Below are 18,439 nucleotides of genomic sequence, written 5' to 3'. Positions count from 1 at the left end.
CAGAGTAGACAGCAGATAATCAGAACCAAGACTGTGTTCGGGGGTTCAGGGGTAAAGAATCTGCCTCCCAATGCAGGAGACACAGGTTTGATCCCTGGGTCAGGAAGATCCCCTGGAGAAGGAAATGGCAACCCACTCCAGTATTTTTACCATGGAAAAATCCCACAGACACAGGAGCCTTGCGGGCTACAGTCCATGAAGTCTCAAAGAGTCAGACATGACTGAGCATGCGAGCACGCAACTGACCTTGGTCAGCCTCAGCTTTCTGCTGCTCCCCAGCCCGTGTAGCCAACCTCCTCCCCTCTCCTATCACCGCTGACCTGGAACCCCACTCACGCCCTGCTCACCACCTCTGACCACCCCTTTGCCACCTCACCGGCTCAGAGCTTCTCCCACGGGGCTGAGCAGGCTTTGCCTTGGGCTCTGTGTTCCTAACGGGACCTCCGATTCTGCCACCAGATAGCCCTGCCCAAGTGGGTCAGGGGCTTTGACCTTCCACTCTGACCTCCCAGCTCCTGAGAAGTACCCGACAATGCCACTCAGACCACAAACTCCAGGGGTGCCTGCCTGGCAGGACGCTGCTAGAACAGACAGCTCCGTGAGAACCGCGTGGTCTGTGATGACTCAGTAATAGCGGCCGGCGTCGCATGACGACGACCACGACGGTGACAAGCGTCCCTGTCGCCCCCGGCTGGCCCCAGGTCAGTGCGCTTTCCAGGGAGCGGATGGGGGACGGCACCCCAAGTTTGACTGAGGCCGCGCCCCCCGCGCCCCTCGGGCCGTGCGGGAAGGCCCCGGCCCTGGCCTCCGCCCGCGCGACCCTCCTCATCCTGCGTCGGTTTCTGTGGTGCTGGTGGATGTTTTGAAAATGATGCGCGCATACTTCTGAGGTCAACTTCTAATCAGAAACGACTTCTAGACGGTGCCCTGGTTTAAAAAGAAAGAAAGAAGAAATCGAGTGAGTCATCATCCAAACCATTTGAATGAAACAAAGACACAACAAACTCTCTGCTTTCCTCTTGCGCCAGAACAGATTACCTCAGCCCTGCAGGGCCCAGCTGGAGGGAATTAAAGGCGATCTCCGGCTCCCCAGATAGGAGGCGGCGCAGACCCGCCATGACTCACGGCGAGAACCACAGGGACGCAGGCGCTCCGGGCAGAGTCCGGAGCCCTTGCTGGGCCTGCGGCTGAGTCGGCGGCTCCAGAGGGGGTTCTGGGGGCCGGGCGCTGATGAGCGGGGGACACAGGAGGCCAAGAGGTTGCAGACCCTCTGGGGGGTGGCGAGAAGAGACCCCGACATTGCAGGGACCGCCACCCCCCAATCCCTTCCAGGGAGCTGGAGGACACTGCCAGACCCGGGTGGGGGTCACAGATGTCCCCGACGCCCCCGCTGATGGCTCGAGGCGCAGTGCCAGCAAGTCCTCCTCAAGATTGTCCCAGGCTCGCCTCCCGCAGCCTTGCCCTGTGGGGAAGGGACAAACACAACCGTTTGCTGGGAGTCGTGGGCTTCCTTCTGGAAAACTGCGTCTGCCAAGGTTCTGAACTTGAAAGACTTTGCCAGACAGACTTTTCCTGGGAGTGGGAGGGAGGCTTGACGGGACACAACAGAGGGGACAGGCTGAGCTGGCTGTGAGAGGGGGGCTTCGGACCGCCCCCCGCCCCACGAGCGTTACTCCAAAAGGCTCAACTTCCGTTCAGGGTCGTCAAGATGATGCAACGCTTTGAGAGAATTAATTTGGGGGGAAATTGAACTTGTTTCTAAAACGATAGCAATAATACATAATAAAACATTTTGTTTCAACAATAAAAAAGAAGTATTAGCTGCAAACATGAAGACAAATGTAATATCTCAGGATATAAATATCCAAGGGGGGGGTGCAAAAAGTAAAGTGTAACAGGAGAAGTCTTCTTCCACCAGAGACCTCTCCCGCCCCCTCCCCAGGGGTGTCAATTCTTGGCTCAGGTTTTCTAGTTTTTCTGATGGTGAAATTTTGAAATTGAAGTCACTCAGTCGTGTCCAACTCTTTGTGACCCCATGGACTGTAGCCCACCAGGCTCCTCCATCCATGGAATTTTCCAGGCAAGAGTACTGGAGTGGAGTGCCATTTCCTTCTCCAGAGGATCTTCCCTACCCAGGGATCGAACCCGGGTCTCCCGCATTGCAAGCAGATGCTTTTACCATCTGAGCCATGAGGGTTTTCCTTTGACAATATGTCTACTTCTGGATTATCCATCCTTGCTGTGCTCAGTCACTCAGTCATGTCTGACTCTTCAAGACCCCATGGATTGCAGTCCGCCAGGCTCCTCTGTCCATGGGGATTCTCTAGGCAAGAAGGCTGGAGTGGGTTGCCATTCCCTTCTCCAGGGGATCTTCCCAACCCAGGGATTGAACCCAGGTCTCCCGCATTGCAGATGGATTCTTTTAGATGGTATTGATCAATTCCTTCCATTGAAAGATAAAGAAATGAGTGCAGTTATTCTGACCTCACTCTGTTGTTACCTCTTGCCTCCTAAGCACGTTAGTTACGATAGTTTTACTTCGCAGACACTGAGATCAGTATATCCGAATTCAAATCCCATCTCCGCCGCTTTTGGCTGGATGACTTTGGACAAGTTACTTACCCTCTCCATGTTCCAGGTTCCCCACTGGTAAAAATGAGGATACGGATAATCTCTGCTTCACAAAGTTTTCATGCAGATAAAAAGTGTTAATTTATGCTAAGTGCTTGGAATACTGCCTGCTATATACTGTCTCACTGTGTTACTATTATTTCTCATCATTCTGTTCTAGAATTTAGAACTAAATCTTCTTTGAACTGTCAACTGTTGTTCAGTCGCTAAGCAGTGTCTGACTCTTTGCAGCCCCACAGACTACAGCACACCAGGCTTCCCTGTCCTTCACTATATCCTGGAGTTTCCTCAAACTCATGTCCATGGAGTCAATGATGCTATCTAACCATCTCATCCTCTGCTGCCCCTTCTCCTCCTGCCCTCAATCTTTCCCAGCATCAGGGTCTTTTCCAATGAGTCAGCTCTTTGCATCAGGTGGCCAAAGTATTAGAGCTTCAGCTTCAGCATCAGTCCTTCCAATGAATATTCAGGATTGATTTCCTTTAGGATGGACTGGTTGGATCTCCTTGCTGTTCAAGGGACTCAAGAGTCTTCTCTAGCACCACAGTTAAAAAGCATCAATTCTTTGGCACTCAGCGTTCTTTACGGTCCAACACTCACATCCGACTGCTGGAAAAACCAAAGCTGGGAAAAGTGTAGAACTGCCAATAGGCTGACTCCACAGACCGTGAACCAACAAGCAGCACCGAAACATCACCAAGTAAACAGTATTAAGTGTGAAGGGATCCACGAGGAACCAAATGTGATTCCGAGTCACTGAAAGTTCACCACTCAAACGAGAATTTTCCAAGTGTCAGGTCTGACCCCCACTCTTCTAGTTTCTTTCTAGCATTCTTTTTGACTCTTCTGTATAATTGTCAACTGACGTTTTAAAATAATATATATGCCCTCCTCTTTCTTAGATTTTTTTTTCAGGAGGTTGATATAAATCCTTGGATAACTTTTTCAAATAGAGTACATGGATGGTGAATTTTTAAATTCTTGAATGCCTAAGAATATCTTTATTTGGTTTGGCTACATAAAGAACCCTAGATTGAGAACTTTTTTTTTTTCATGTAATATTCTTTTTTTTTAATTTATTTGTTTTAATTGGATGCTAATTACTTTACAATATTGTGATGTTTTTTGCCATACATTGACATGAACCAGCCATGGGTGTACATGTGTCTCCCTGTGCTGAACCCCCCTTCCACCCCTCTCCTCATCCCATCCCTCTGGGATGTCCCAGTGTACTGGCTTAGAATGCCTTGTTTCATGCGTCAAACTTGGACTGGTTATCTATTTCATATGGTAATATACATGTTTTGAGAATCTTTTACCCTCAGAACATGGAATTCATATCCCCATCATCTTCTGGCATCCAGGTAGATGACAAATCTGGTGTTAATCTGGTTTTCAATCTTTGGTAACTTATCACTTTAAAAATTATGATTTCCAAAAGCCCATAGAGTAGCCTTTTTATTCTTAATGTTTTAAAATTTCCCTGGAAATTTTGTCTGTAGGTATGCATCGTAAACGGAACCAGGTGAAACATGTAACCTAAGGACTCAAGTCTTTCCTGGAGCACCCAGAAATGTTCTTTTCATTTCTTTTATTATTTCCTCCCCTCCACTCTCTCTCTTATTTTGAAAATCCCATTTTACAGCAGCTGAAACTCCGGGATTTATCCTCCTTGTCTCAAATTTTCTCTTACATTTTCCAGCTTTGTCTCTTTACATTCAGGGAGATTTTTTCAATTACGTACTCTAGATCACTAACTTCATCATTGGCTATGTCTTATTTCTCAGTCCACTCATGGAAATGTTTAAATGTAATCCTATTTCTCATTTTCAAAGATGATCCCTACTTCTCTGATTACTCCATTTTCATAACAACCTGCTCTCGTGGATGCAACAGTCTCTTGAATCCTCCTAAGATTCAGAGTAGAATGAAAATACTTCTTCTTCGCCTCTTTGAATACTCTCTGCTTATTTCAAAGTAATCAGTTTATCCATTTTGAACCTTCCCTTTTGTGATGTTTGTTTTCTCCAAATGTCCTGAGATCCCCTGAAAGTTGTTTTGCATTTACAAATAAAGGATCAAGATAAAGACTGTCAGAAACATGGGTTTCTTCTTCCTTGGTGAAGGTTTCTTCTTCCATGGTGGGGTCAGCCATGAACTGTGTACACGTGGGCAGAGCACGCCTACCAGTGAGCCTCCCTATAATATACAAGGGCAGAGAGCAAACAGGCAGGCCAGGGAGACCCCAGACTGCCAGAGCAAAGAGGTCTAAACAAACACAGGGTTTGCTTTTCTCTGCTAGAAGGAGGTCTGCAGTAGTCCATGGATGGCAGGGGCTCAGTGTCATGATTAAGACCCAGGCTCCCCCTGGATACCCGCTTGTCCTAACTGACAGATGCCACTGCACTTGCAGAAACTCCTGAGCTTCCAGTAGGAAGAAGAAGATCAGAGAAACAAGAAGGGAGAGAGTTTCTATCAGAAAGTTGAAAGCTCTTCCAGAGATCCCCAGCAGATTTCTGCTCAAATTCATGGTCCCAAGGGGAGACTGGGAGATTGAAGTTTTTAGCCAAGTACTTTGTGATGTTGACCAAAGGAGGGTTCCTCTTAGGAAGGAGGAAGGAGATGAGACACTGAGGAAGCTATTAACCCTGTGTGTGGTGGATGTTTTCATATCTTCCCCCAGAAGGGGCTGTTTATTTCTACCTGCAGCCCCATGTCTGTGACAGAGGTCTCCATTTTCTCTTCTCTCTTAGCCTTGTGGCAGAATTGGTATTTATCTCCTGATATTAACATTTGCCTTTCTTTTTGGAAGGACTGATGCTAAAGCTGAAACTCCAATACTTTGGCCACCTCATGTGAAGAGTTGACTCATTAGAAAAGACTCTGATGCTGGGAGGGATTGGGGGCAGGAGGAGAAGGGATGACAGAGGATGAGACGGCTGGATGGCATTACCGACTCGATGGACATGAGTTTGGGTGAACTCCGGGAGTTGGTGATGGACAGGGAGGCCTGGTGTGCTGCAACTCATGGGGTCGCAGAGTCGGACATGACTGAGTGACGGAACTGAACTTGAACTTGACTTGGGACTAGGACTCCCACTTTTACTGGGCATGTGGCCACCGAGAAGGATCACATGACCCCAACCCTCCTTGCAGCTAGGGGCGCCCATGTGGCCAAGTTCCAGCCAATGGAATGGTGGTGGAAGTGAAGGCTCCCACCTCTGGGTGTAGCCACGGAAGAAAGAGGGCATGTGCTTTCCCCTCCCCTCCGCCCTGTTGACCAGGTTCCTCACCCTATCACAGCACGCCCGGGGACCCTTTGGGCATCTCCCTCATCACAGCTGCTTACAGAGGAGCTGGAGGGAGTTCTGATATCCAGCCCATGAGTGAAGGGATCCTGGGTCCCCTGCATGTTTCTCCTTTCTGCTTCTTTACCTGCAGTGACACTTTTCTTGAAGCCTGGTGCTGCCACTACCTGGGTGTTTGCTCAGGGGGCAGACCCTGTTCCCTCACTGTATCCCAGCCGCTCAGTCATCTCTGACATAGGAGTCACCATGCTTCCCGTTGGCCCCAGGTACCCAGATGTTCTCACTGACCCCAGGTGAAGCATGTCTTACTTCATACTCAATGTCACAAACCCTTATCTTTAAAAGGGCCCACCTTGTCCAGAAATAAATCCATACATGTATAGTCAATTTAACTATGACAAGGAAGGCAAGAATATACAATGGAGAAAAGGCAGTCTCCTCAATAAGTGGTGCTGAAAAACTGGACAACTACACGTAAGAGAATGAAATTAGACTAGACTCTAACACCTTTACAAAAGCAAACCCAAAATGGATTAAAGACCTAGACGTAAGACCGGCTACTATAAAATTCCTAGAGGAAAACATGGGCAGAACACTCTGATGTAAGGTGCAGCAGTATCTTTTCAGGTCCATCTCCTAGAGTAATGGATATAAAAACAAAACTAAACAAATGGGACCTAATTAAACTTAAAAGATTTTGTACAACAAAGAAAATCATAAAATGAAAAGGGAATCTACAGAATGGAAGAAAATATTTGCAAACAACGCAACCAATAAGGCATTAATTTTCAAAATATATAATCAGCTCATATCAGATCAGATCAGTCGCTCAGTCATGTCCGACTCTTTTGCGACCCCATGAATCGCAGCATGTCAGGCCTCCCTGTCCATCACCAACTCCCGGAGTTCACTCAAACTCATGTCCATCGAGTCAGTGATGCCATCCAGCCACCTCATCCTCTGTCGTCCCCTTCTCCTCCTGCCCCCAATCCCTCCCAGCATCAGAATCTTTTCCAATGAGTCAACTCTTCACATGAGGTGGCCAAAGTACTGGAGTTTCAGCTTTAGCATCATTCCTTCCAAAGAAATCCCAGGGCTGATCTCCTTCAGAATGGACTGGTTGGATCTCCTTGCAGTCCAAGGGACTCTGAAGAGTCTTCTCCAACACCACAGTTCAAAAGCATCAATTCTTCGGCGCTCAGACTTCTTCACAGTCCAACTCACACATCCATACATGACCACTGCAAAACCCATAGCCTTGACTTAGACGAACCTTTGTTGGCAAAGTAATGTCTCTGCTTTTGAATATGCTATCTAGGTTGGACATAACTTTCCTTCCAAGGAGTAAGCATCTTTTAATTTCATGGCTGCAGCCACCATCTGTAGTGATTTTGGAGCCCAGAAAAATAAAGTCTGACACTGTTTCTACTGTTTCCCCATCTATTTCCCATGAAGTGATGGGACCGGATGCCATGATCTTCGTTTTCTGAATGTTGAGCTTTAAGCCAACTTTTTCACTCTCCACTTTCACCTTCATCAAGAGGCTTTTTAGTTCCTCTTCACTTTCTGCCATAAGGGTAGTGTCATCTGCATATCTGAGGTTATTGATATTTTTCCTGGCAATCTTGATTCCAGCTTGTGTTTCTTCCAGTCCAGCGTTTCTCATGATGTACTCTGCATATAAGTTAAATAAACAGGGTGACAATATACAGCCTTGACATACTCCTTTTCCTATTTGGAACCAGTCTGTTGTTCCATGTTCAGTTCTAACTGTTGCTTCCTGACTTGCATACAAATTTCTCAAGAGGCAGATCAGGTGGTCTGGTATTCCCATCAGAATTTTCCACAGTTTATTGTGATCCACACAGTCAAAGGCTTTGGCATAGTCAATAAAGCAGAAATAGATGTTTTTCTGGAACTCTCTTGCTTTTTCCATGATCCAGCAGATGTTGGCAATTTGATCTCTGGTTCCTCTGTCTTTTCTAAAACCAGCTTGAACATCAGGAAGTTCACGGTTCACATATTGCTGAAGCCTGGCTTGGAGAATTTTGAGCATTACTTTACTAGCATGTGAGATGAGTGCAATTGTGTAGTAGTTTGAGCATTCTTTGGCATTGCCTTTCTTTGGGATTGGAATGAAAACTGACCTTTTCCAGTCCTGTGGCCACTGCTGAGTTTTCCAAATTTGCTGGCATATTGAGTGCAGCACTTTCACAGCATCATCTTTCAGGATTTGGAATAGCTCAACTGGAATTCTATCACCTCCACTAGCTTTGTTCGTAGTGATGCTTTCTAAGGCCCACTTGACTTCACATTCCAGGATGTCTGGCTTTAGGTCAGTGATCACACCATCGTGATTATCTGGGTTGTGAAGATCTTTTTTGTACAGTTCTTCTGTGTATTCTTGCCATCTCTTCTTAATATCTTCTGCTTCTGTTAGGTCCATACCATTTCTGTCCTTTATTGAGCTCATCTTTGCATGAAATGTTCCTTTGGTATCTCTGATTTTCTTGAAGAGATCCCTAGTCTTTCCCATTCTGTTGTTTTCCTCTATTTCTTTGCATTGATCGCTGAAGAAGGCTTTCTTATCTCTTCTTGCTATTCTTCGGAACTCTGTATTCAGATGTTTATATCTTTCCTTTTCTCCTTTGCTTTTCGCTTCTCTTCTTTTCACAGCTATTTGTAAGGCCTCCTCAGACAGCCATTTTGCTTTTTTGCATTTATTTTCTATGGGAATGGTCTTGATCCCTGTCTCCTGTACAATGTCACGAACCTCATTCCATAGTTCATCAGGCACTCTATCTATCAGATCTAGGCCCTTAAATCTATTTCTCACTTCCACTGTATAATCATAAGGGATTTGATTTAGATCATACCTGAATGGTCTAGTGGTTTTCCCTACTTTCTTCAATTTAAGTCTGAATTTGGCAATAAGGAGTTCATGGTCTGAGCCACAGTCAGCTCCTGGTCTTGTTTTTGCTGACTGTATAGACCTTCTCCATCTTTGGCTGCAAAGAATATAATCAATCTGATTTTGGTGTTGACCATCTGATGATGTCCATGTATAGAGTCTTCTCTTGTGTTGTTGGAAGAGGGTGTTTGCTATGACCAGTGCATTTTCTTGGCAAAACTCTATTAGTCTTTGCCCTAATCAGCTCATATAACTAGTATCGAAAAACAAACTACCCACTCAAAAAATGGGCAGGAGACTTAAACAGATATTTCTGCAAAGAAGATATACAGATGGCACAGGCACATGAAAAAAATGCTTAACATCATAATTATTAAAGAAATGCAAATCAAAATGACAATTATGTATCACCTCACTCCATCATTAAAAAGTCTACAGGTAACAAATACTAGAGAGGGTGTGGAGAAAAAAAACTCTCCCATACCAAAGGTGGGAATGTAATTTGCTGCAGCTGCTATGGAAAACAGTGTGGAGATTCCTTAAAAAAATAAAGATAGAGTTACCACGTGATCCTGCAATCCCTCTCCTGGGCATATTCTGGAAAAGACAAAAACTATAATTTGAAAAGATACATGCATCCCAGTGTTCACTGCAGCACTACTTACAGTAGCCAAGACATGGAAGCAACCTGGATGTCCATCAGCAGATGAATGGATGAAGAAGATGCACATACAGTGGAGTATACACACACACAGTGGAATATACACACTCAGTGGAATATACACGCACGGTGGAATAGATACATACGGTCGAATATATACACACGGTGGAATATATACACACAGTGGAATATACACACACAGTAGAATACTTACACGCACAGTGGAATATTCCTCAGCTACATAAAAGTAATGAAATAATGCCATTTACAGCAACATGGATGAACCTCTTTGACAAAAACTGCAACATGGATCATACTAAGTGAAGTAAGCCAGAAAGAGAAAGACTTATGATATCGCTTATATGTGGAATCTAAAAAGAAGATACAAATGAACCTATTTTTACAAAACAGAAAAAGACTCACAGACATAGAAAACAAAGTTATAATGCAAGGCAAGGACCTAGCCCAGCCTTGGGATAGACAGCTCCCAATAGATGATTGAGCTTTTAATTATTATACTTATGAATTCATCCTCTCTAACCAAACTGATGTTTTTCTTGACCTATCGATCCAGGTGAGATTTCCAAATCCAAGGCACAGGTTGTACTACAGTGGTCCCACCAGTAGTATCCAACACGTGGATGTGTTCTATGTCATCCCACACAATTGTTTTAAAACTTGAGACGGTTGCCAAAGGAATTGCTTAGGGTACAGGTCCAGATGCTGGATTGGAGACTGCAAACGACAGCATCTTAAAGAAGAGACCATTTCTTCTGTCTCTCTGAAAACAGGCCAAGGATAAGCAGATGGATATGGAGGCTGCATGGAGCCAGGGGACCCAGGCTCCCTCCTGCTTGTTCCTCTGTCTCCATTCCAGAGTGTCACCCTCTGGAAGGTCCACCTTGGCTCACCATCACGTCACCTGGGCCCGCATTCAGCCTGCAGCAAGTGGGCAGGGGAGGGCTTGTTCTGTTTTTGAGGGCAAGGCTTGGCAGCTTCCCACATCACTTCAGCTCAGAGCCAGCCCACCAGCCTGAGCTTGGTCATTTGGCCAAGCTGCTGAAGGTATGGTTTATTCAGGACTGTCACAAGCCCAGCTAAAATCCAGAAATGCCATCATCGAAGAAGAAGGAGAAAATCAATCTAGGGGGCAAACAACTGTGTCTGACACACTGACATTCAAAAGTGAGGACATTTTAGATGGGGGCACCTTGTATAAGCGTAACTAACATGCATGGGCACCTCTGTGTGGCCTCCTGACACTGTGGGCTGGCATTCAAACTCACTGCTAGGGATGGCAAAGCTAAGTTCCCTCCTCTACCCTGTCTGGGTGCTGGATGGCCATGCTGGAGAAAGCTTCAGAATGGCCCAAGGAGTAAATGCCACAGCCCCGCTCCCTGAAGGGTGGCATCATCCCACTGTCTGCAGTGGACAGTGTTCTTGCTCTCAGTTCCTTTCCTCCTGATCCCTGAGGGCTGTCCAGGCGCAAGGCTTCCTTCCAGAGTGTGCTCGCTCCCGTGTGGGCCTGGAAGAGGGAGCACCACAGATGTGCTCGCTCCCGTGTGGGCCTGGAAGAGGGAGCACCACAGAAGGGCCTTGAGGGTGCTGTCGGCATCACCCCTGGCCTGGACACCTGCCGCCCGAGCTCCCCAGCCCTTCCAGGCCCAGAAGCCGAGGAGCCTTCTAGGGAAGCTGAGCTGGCGCTGGTGAGGCTGACCCTCCAGGAGGGTGCTGGGCCACCCCCAGGCCACAGCTCCAGCTGCTGTGATGCTGCAGAGTCTGCCTTCCGCCTCCCCGAGGGTCGCAAATATTGCTCCCGGAGATTAGCTGGGCCCTGAGCTCCCGACAGCAGCCTCTCCAAGGGGTGTGGGGAAGGACTGAGTCACGGCCCCCAGCTCTTTCTAAACTGGACTTAAAATGAAAAAATAAATAAAAGAGGGAAAGGGCCTGATTGTTTTTAAGAGCAGAAGAATGAGCTTTCTTTGTGCTCACACGTCTCCAGAAGGACCCCAGGGAGTGAGCTCAGAGCAGCCGCCACCCCCTCTCCCCCCAACTTCACCTTCAAGGTGAAGCCAGGAGCCAAAGAAAATATTGTGATAAAGTCTAAGTTACTGCTGATGCCTGCCCGGCCACTTGATTAAGTGAGTTGAGTGCAAACAAATCTCCCAGCTCCTTCCTCTCTGCAAACGTGGGTGGGGGAGGCCAGGCCTGGGCTCAGAGCCAATCCTTTGCCGGCCAAGCACTGCTCACTGCCCTGACCACTTCTTCTCTTGTTTCTCTCTCCACAATACACAGGACTTGCTGCCCAACATGCGGGGCCCAGTGCAAGGTGAGAACGCAGGGCCCGTGTTCAAAAAGCAGGAAAAGAAATGCGGCTACAGGTACTGGAGGTACTAAAATATAAAGTTTTTTCCTTTCTTCTGTGGTCTCTCTCTTGACTTGTTAGAGTGTTTTATATTTGCTATTTCATGTTCTAAGTATAGGGAAGCATTTTAATTTGAATGATGGTATTAAATTATATTAAATTCATACGATATTAAATTCACAGATGGCGTGTATTTTTGTCAGCCATTTGAACATGGCACAATCCCAATTCTAAATACAGACAGAAGAGCATTTACCCCGTAAGCAGAATCACCAAAGCTACACAACTTCTATTTCCTGGTCCGTATAACCATGTGTATTCCACCCAGACCAGAAGAGTGAAAATCATACAAAACAAACTCAACTCTTTTAGAGCTGACCCTTGTACAACATGGGTTTGAACTGCACAAGTCCACTTATTGTTGTTCAGTTGCTAAGTTGTGTCTGACTCTGTGATTCCATGGACTGCAACACACCAGGTTCCCCTGTCCTTCACTCTCTCCTGCACTTTCCTCAAACCCATGTCCATTGAGTCAGTGATGCCATCCAACCATCTCATCCTCTGTCATCCCCTTCTCCTCCTGCCTTCAATCTTTCCCAGCATTGGGGTCTTTTCCAATGAGTCAGTCCTTTGCATCAGGTGGCCAAAATATTGGAGCTTCAGTTTCAGCATCAATCCTTCCAATGAATATCCAGAGTTGATTTCCTTTAGAATGGACTGGTTGGATCTCCTTGCAGTCCAAGGGACTCTCAAGAGTCTTCTCCAACACTACAGTTTGAAAGCATCAATTCTTTGGCACTCAGCTTTCTTTATGGTCCAACTCTCACATCCATACATGACCACTAGAAAAACCACAGCTTTGACTAGATGGACCTTTTTTCAATTAGAAAAAACAAATAAAAAGAACACTATTCCCAGTTGGTTGAATCTGCTGAATCAGAAGCAAGGCTAGAACAGCTGATTGCAGGACTTGACCTGGGTTTGGGAACCCACAGTGGGTCCTGGAACCAGTGGGCCCCGGATCCCGGGCGCGTGTCCTTCAGTCCCTGCTTGGCGCGTCTGCACACCCTCTCTGCCTCCCGCTCGCTGGCGAGTGGGGGAGCACTGACAGGAGAAGGAGCTGTAGGCTTCGCCCCACCTTCCCCTTCCCTTCCAAGTCACCATTTTCAGGGCAAACAGCTGACTAATCCGGGGAAGTAACCCACATAAGAAGGGGTTCCGCAGTCGTTCGGATTTCTTTCTGTCTGTGTCTTCTCACCGCATTCAGAGCAAACTCTGGTCCTGGCAGAAAGCCCGTCTCTGGGGGCTGACAGCATTCCCAGTATGGTTCAGTTATGAAGGTAACACATGCACCTTGGACTCGCTTTGAATCTCACTGAGCTGCCCTCCGTGGTGGGTACCCAGGGATTCCGACATCACTGGGAACAGCAAACATGTATGGACAGAGGAGCCTACAAACCATGGGGTCACAAAGAGCTGGCCCCGACTTGGCAGCTGAACAAGGAACAAGCGTTCCGTTGTGCTGACCTGCACATCTGGCTGCTCCACACCCTAGTCGATGGACATTCCGGTGTTCCAAGTTACGGGCTTCTGTGACCCCATGGACCCTGCCAGGCTCCTCTGTCCATGGGATTCTCCAGGCAAGCATACTGGAGTGGGTACCCATTCCCTTCTCCAGAGGATCTTCCCGACCCAGGGATCAAACCTGAGTCTCCTGCGTTGCAGGCAGATTCTTTACCATCTGAGCCACCAGCAAGTGGATAGTTATCTCCTCGCAATGAGGACCATTAACGTTGGTCCTGTAACTTTCTGGATGTTTCTCGGGGCCTATGACACAAGATAACTTATTGCAACCCTTTGATGAATTCTCCAGGGGCTTCCTGGCCCACTAGACCACAGCACACACCCCTGATGGGCCAGCAGGCCCAGAACTGGCCTTTTCTCCTGCCCTCCCTCACTCTGCGCCAGGTACCCAGCCTCTTCCCGAGAATGAAGCCTATCTGCTTTCCACCTGGCATCGCCTGCACCTGGAATCCCAGCCCCTGCTCCGAGTGACTGCCTCTTCAGCCTTCACGTCCCAGATCCACAGTCACCTGCTCTGAGAGCCCTGCTCTGACCACAGAGGGCCTCCCCGGCATCCTTCATCCAAGATCAGACCCTTAACTCCCACCAGGGCCATGCTCGGTGCCGACGGGACCAGCTTGAGTTACTGAACCCACCACAGTGTGGGTTAGACGTTCACCGCTGGCTTAGGCCGTGTGGGCAGCACCTGCCTGCGGGCCGCATCCGCCCCGCTGGCTTTGTTAGTAAAGAGTCACTGGACACAGGCCGGCTCCTTCGTGGGTCGTCTGCAGTGCCTTCCTACCACACCAGAGTTAGCTGTGACCCGGCGTGACCTGCGAAGCCTTAAGTACTTACTATCTGGTCCTTTGTCAAGGCTATGGTTTTTCCTGTGGTCATGTATGGATGTGAGAGTTGGACTGTGAAGAAAGCTGAGCACCGAAGAATTGATGCTTTTGAAGTGTGGTGTTGGAGAAGACTCTTGAGAGTCCCTTGGACTGCAAGGAGATCCAACCAGTCCATTCTGAAGGAGATCAGCCCTGGGATTTCTTTGGAAGGAATGATGCTAAAGCTGAAACTCCAGTACTTTGGCCACCTCATGTGAAGAGTTGACTCATTGGAAAAGACCCTGATGCTGGGAGGGACTGGGAGCAGGAGGAGAAGGGGACGACAGAGGCTGAGATGGCTGGATGGCATCCCTGACTCGATGGACGTGAGTCTGAGTGAACTCTGGGAGTTGGTGATGGACAGGGAGGCCTGGCGTGCTGCGATTCACGGGGTCGCAAAGAGTCGGACACGACTGAGCGACTGATCTGATCTGATCTGGTCCTTTACTGAATATGTTTGCTGATCCCTGAGTTCAATTAACTAGAGCTTTCTGCTAGACCCAGGGTGGGGTCGGCTTCTCTGGAGTCTCAAGGCTGCGTTAGAAAGGTATGGGTGCACGTGAGCTCAGTCACATCTGACTCTGCAACCCCACGGACTCTGTGACCCCATAGGCTGTGGCCTGCCAGGCTCCTCTGTCCACGGAATTTTCCAGACAAGAATACTGGAGTGGGTAGCCGTTTCCTCCTCCAGGGGATCTTCCCAACCCTGGGATCAAATCCTTGCCTCTTGTGTCTCCCACATTGGCAGGGGGATTCTTGGTGCCACCTGGGAAACCCGCATCAGAAAGGGGACAACACCTAAGGTGGTGGAGCCGCTAAGAAGAAAGGGGAAGCGGGGGTGGAAGCTGAGCGGCCAACCCACAGCTCCCGTAAAGGCAGGCGTCCACAGAAAGCGCGCTCCCCTCTGCGGCGGTGCTGTGATTTGCTCAGTGAATTTTACGAGAAGCGACGTCTAGACGGCTTCTGCATTTTCATCCTCGCAAATACTGCTGCTGTGCGCCCCTGTCCGCACGCGTCCCCTGAACCCCACCTGCTGCTTCTCACCTGTGGTCGCAGGAGTGGGCCTGAAGCTCTCTGCACCAGCCTCTGTCATCTTCCAGGGTGGGTGGGAGGTGGAAGGCTGGCCCCCTGCTGCAGGGCGGCAGGAAGGACATCTGTGTGGACTGGCTGACGCCAAGGGAGGGGCCTCGTGGGAGTCCGCGCAGCCTCATGGCGCGCCTGGAAGGCTGGCTCTCTTGCTGCCGTTCACCCCACGGAAATGGAAGTCCAGAGGCGCACACTCACTCACTCAAGGCCGCACAGCCTGTCAGTGGCCCAGCAGGGAATCCGATTCAAGATGTCCTGCACTATGGCGTGCTCATACGGACGGACTGGCTAAGGGCACTGCACTGTAAGGCTCTGCGATGGCTTGAGAGGGTTAAAAGCATCCCAAACACAGACCCCCTCGTAAGTTACACCTGCTGGACGCCTCTGTGAAGTCTTCTGCCAAAAACCAGGCGTTTTTGTCCCGCCCTCGGAGAGAAAACTGCTCGTGCGTCTGTGCAGGGAGGAGCAGCACAGTGGCCCGAGCTGCTAAGGTCCTCAAGGGGGGACAGCAGTGTCCACTCAGGGCGGCGGAGGGAGCAACCGGGAGTGTGTCCAAAGGCCCTGGGATGGCAGAGGGACAGCCAGGCCCGAAGACGGACAGTGCCCATTCCCTGGACAGTCCGGGATTGTGATAACCTTTTTCTAACACCTCCTGGTGGGGAGACCTTTCAACGATGGGCCCTAGAAAAACCACTGCAACCAGCACTCAGCTGCCCGCTTCTATAAACCCACCCAAAGGATCGGTGCTGGGGACGTGGCACCACCCACACTGGCGCGTCCTAAGTTCAAGTCATCCCAGCCTGCCTGTGGGGTCTGGGCCACATCTGAGTGCCAGCTCCATGCTTATTTTATATACATGGATAAATATATATTATATATGTTATCTGAGTACACATGTGTGCGCTCGGTTGCTCAGCCATGTCTGACGCTTTGCGACCCTATGGACTGTAGCCTACCAGGTTCCTCTGTCCATGGGATTCTCTAGGCAAGACTACTGGAGTGGGTTGCCAAGCCCTCCTCCAGGGGATCTTCCTGACCCAGGGATCAAACCCACCTCTGTTGTGTCTCCTGCATTGACAGGCTGACTCTTTACCACTGAGCCACCTGGGAAGCCCAATGACCCATCATAGCTATGTGATAAAGCTCCATAAAACTTCCCAGAGTATGGGATTCAGAGAGCTTCGGAGAGGATGAACACATCCGCGGACCAGGACGGGGGTGGGGGGTGGCCCCAAGTCCACGAGACAGGCTCCCAGCACTTGGTGCCCTTCTAGACACCGATGTGTATCTTCATCTGGCTGTTCATTTGGATCCTTTAAAATACGCTTTATGACAGCGTCCGCAACTTTTTCGGCACCAGGGACCAGTTTTCAGGAAAGACAGTTTTTCCACAGACCGGGGTGGACAGGGGATGGTTTGGGGATAATTCAAATGCATTATATTTATTGTGCAATTTATTTCCATTATTATTACATCAGCTCAGATCAGCAGGAATTAGTTCCCCGAGGCTGGGGACTCCTGCTTTGTAATAAACTGATGATAGAAAGCAAACTGCTTTCTGGGGTTCTGAAGAGGGAGCTGGGGGAACCCCCCCCCCCATTTATTGCCAGTCAGTCAGAAGCACAGGCTAGCAACCTGGATTTGGATTTGTGTTGAAGTGGAGGAAGGGACAGTCTGGTGGGACTAAGCCCTTAACCTGTGGGGTCTGTGCTGACTCCAGTTAGTGTCAGAATCGAATTGAATGGTAGGACACACAGCCGGTGTTGCAGAGGGACTTGATGTATGGAAACACAGCTTGCATCAGCAACGTTAGGTAGTACGTGAAAGAAACCAGGGACCGGGTTTTTTTTCCTGCTCAGTCTGGCATTCAGGGCCTCCCCGTCAATCTTAGCTGCCTTGTTTTTCCAGTACAAGTTAAGATAGAAAGAAGACACCACACCCACCCCCGGCCCTCTGGTTTCTACTTCTCCTTGGCCTTATCTCCACAAACCAACACAATTTATTCTCATGTATGGATCCATGCAGGGCTTCCCTGGTACCTCAGCAGTAAAGAATCCACCTGCCAATGCAGGTTGACTTGGGTTCAATCCCTGGGTCGGGAAGATCCCCTGGAGGAGGAAATGGCAACCCACTCCAGTATTCTTGCCTGGGAAATCCTAAGGACAGAGGTCAGCTATAGTCCATGCTGTTGCCAAACAGTCAGACAGGACTGAGCGACTGTTGTTCTTCAGTTGCTAAGTCAAGTCTAATTCTTTCCGACCCCATGGACTGCAGCACGCCACGCTCCCCTGTCCTTCACTACCTCCCAGAGTTTGCTCAGATTCTTGCCCGTTGAGTTGATGATGTCATCCAGTCATCGCATCTTCTGCTGCCCTCTTCTCCATTTGCCCTCAGTCTTTTCCACCATCAGGGTCTTTTCCAATGACTCAGCTATTTGTATCAGGTGGCTAAAGTATTGGAGCTTCAGCTGCAGCATCAGTCCTTCGAAAGGATATTCAGGACTGATTTCCTTTAGGATTGACTGGTTTGATCTCCTTGCAGTCCAGGTGACTGTCAAGAGTCTTCTCCAGCACCACAGTTTGTAAGCATCAATTCTTTGGCGCTCAGCCTTCTTTCTGGTCCAACTCTCACATCCATACATGACTACTGGAAAAACCATAGCTTTCACTAGATGGACTTTTGTCGGCAAAGTGATGTCTCTGCTTTTTAATACCCTAAGTTTGTTACCACTTCCCTTCCAAGGAGCCAGCGTCTTTTAATTTCATGGCAGCAGTCACCATCCGCAGTTATTTTGGAGCCCAAGAAAATAAAATCTGTCACTGCTTCCAATTTTTTTCCCTTCTATTTGCCATGAAGTGATGGGACCGGATGCCATGATCTTGGTTTTTTGAATGGTGAGTTTTAAGCCAGCTTTTTCACTCTCCCCTTTCATCCTCATCAAAAGGCCTCTTCAGTTCCTCTCCACTTTCTGCCGTTAGACTTAGCGACCGGACAACAACAACACGGATCCATGTACAGTCAACCCACCCC

The 18,439-nt window shown here is 48.6% G+C and overlaps 1 protein-coding gene across 1 annotated transcript in view; it reads right to left on the bottom strand.

The window, feature by feature from the left end:
- Positions 1–16: 16 nt before the first annotated feature.
- LOC133258802 (collagen alpha-1(I) chain-like) overlaps positions 17–18,439 on the bottom strand; it is a 282,801-nt gene continuing 264,378 nt past the window's right edge. Inside the window, exon 5 of the mRNA XM_061435519.1 lies at positions 17–927. Within this exon, the coding sequence (XP_061291503.1) occupies positions 916–927 (12 nt within the window). The 3' untranslated portion in view covers positions 17–915. The remainder of the gene's footprint in view (positions 928–18,439) is intronic.

This window comes from Bos javanicus, chromosome 13 (genome assembly GCF_032452875.1).
Source record: "Bos javanicus breed banteng chromosome 13, ARS-OSU_banteng_1.0, whole genome shotgun sequence".
Classification (NCBI taxonomy): domain Eukaryota; kingdom Metazoa; phylum Chordata; class Mammalia; order Artiodactyla; family Bovidae; genus Bos; species Bos javanicus.
The sequence above is the reverse complement of the archived record's forward strand: the minus strand, read 5'-3'. Positions and strand labels throughout refer to the sequence as shown.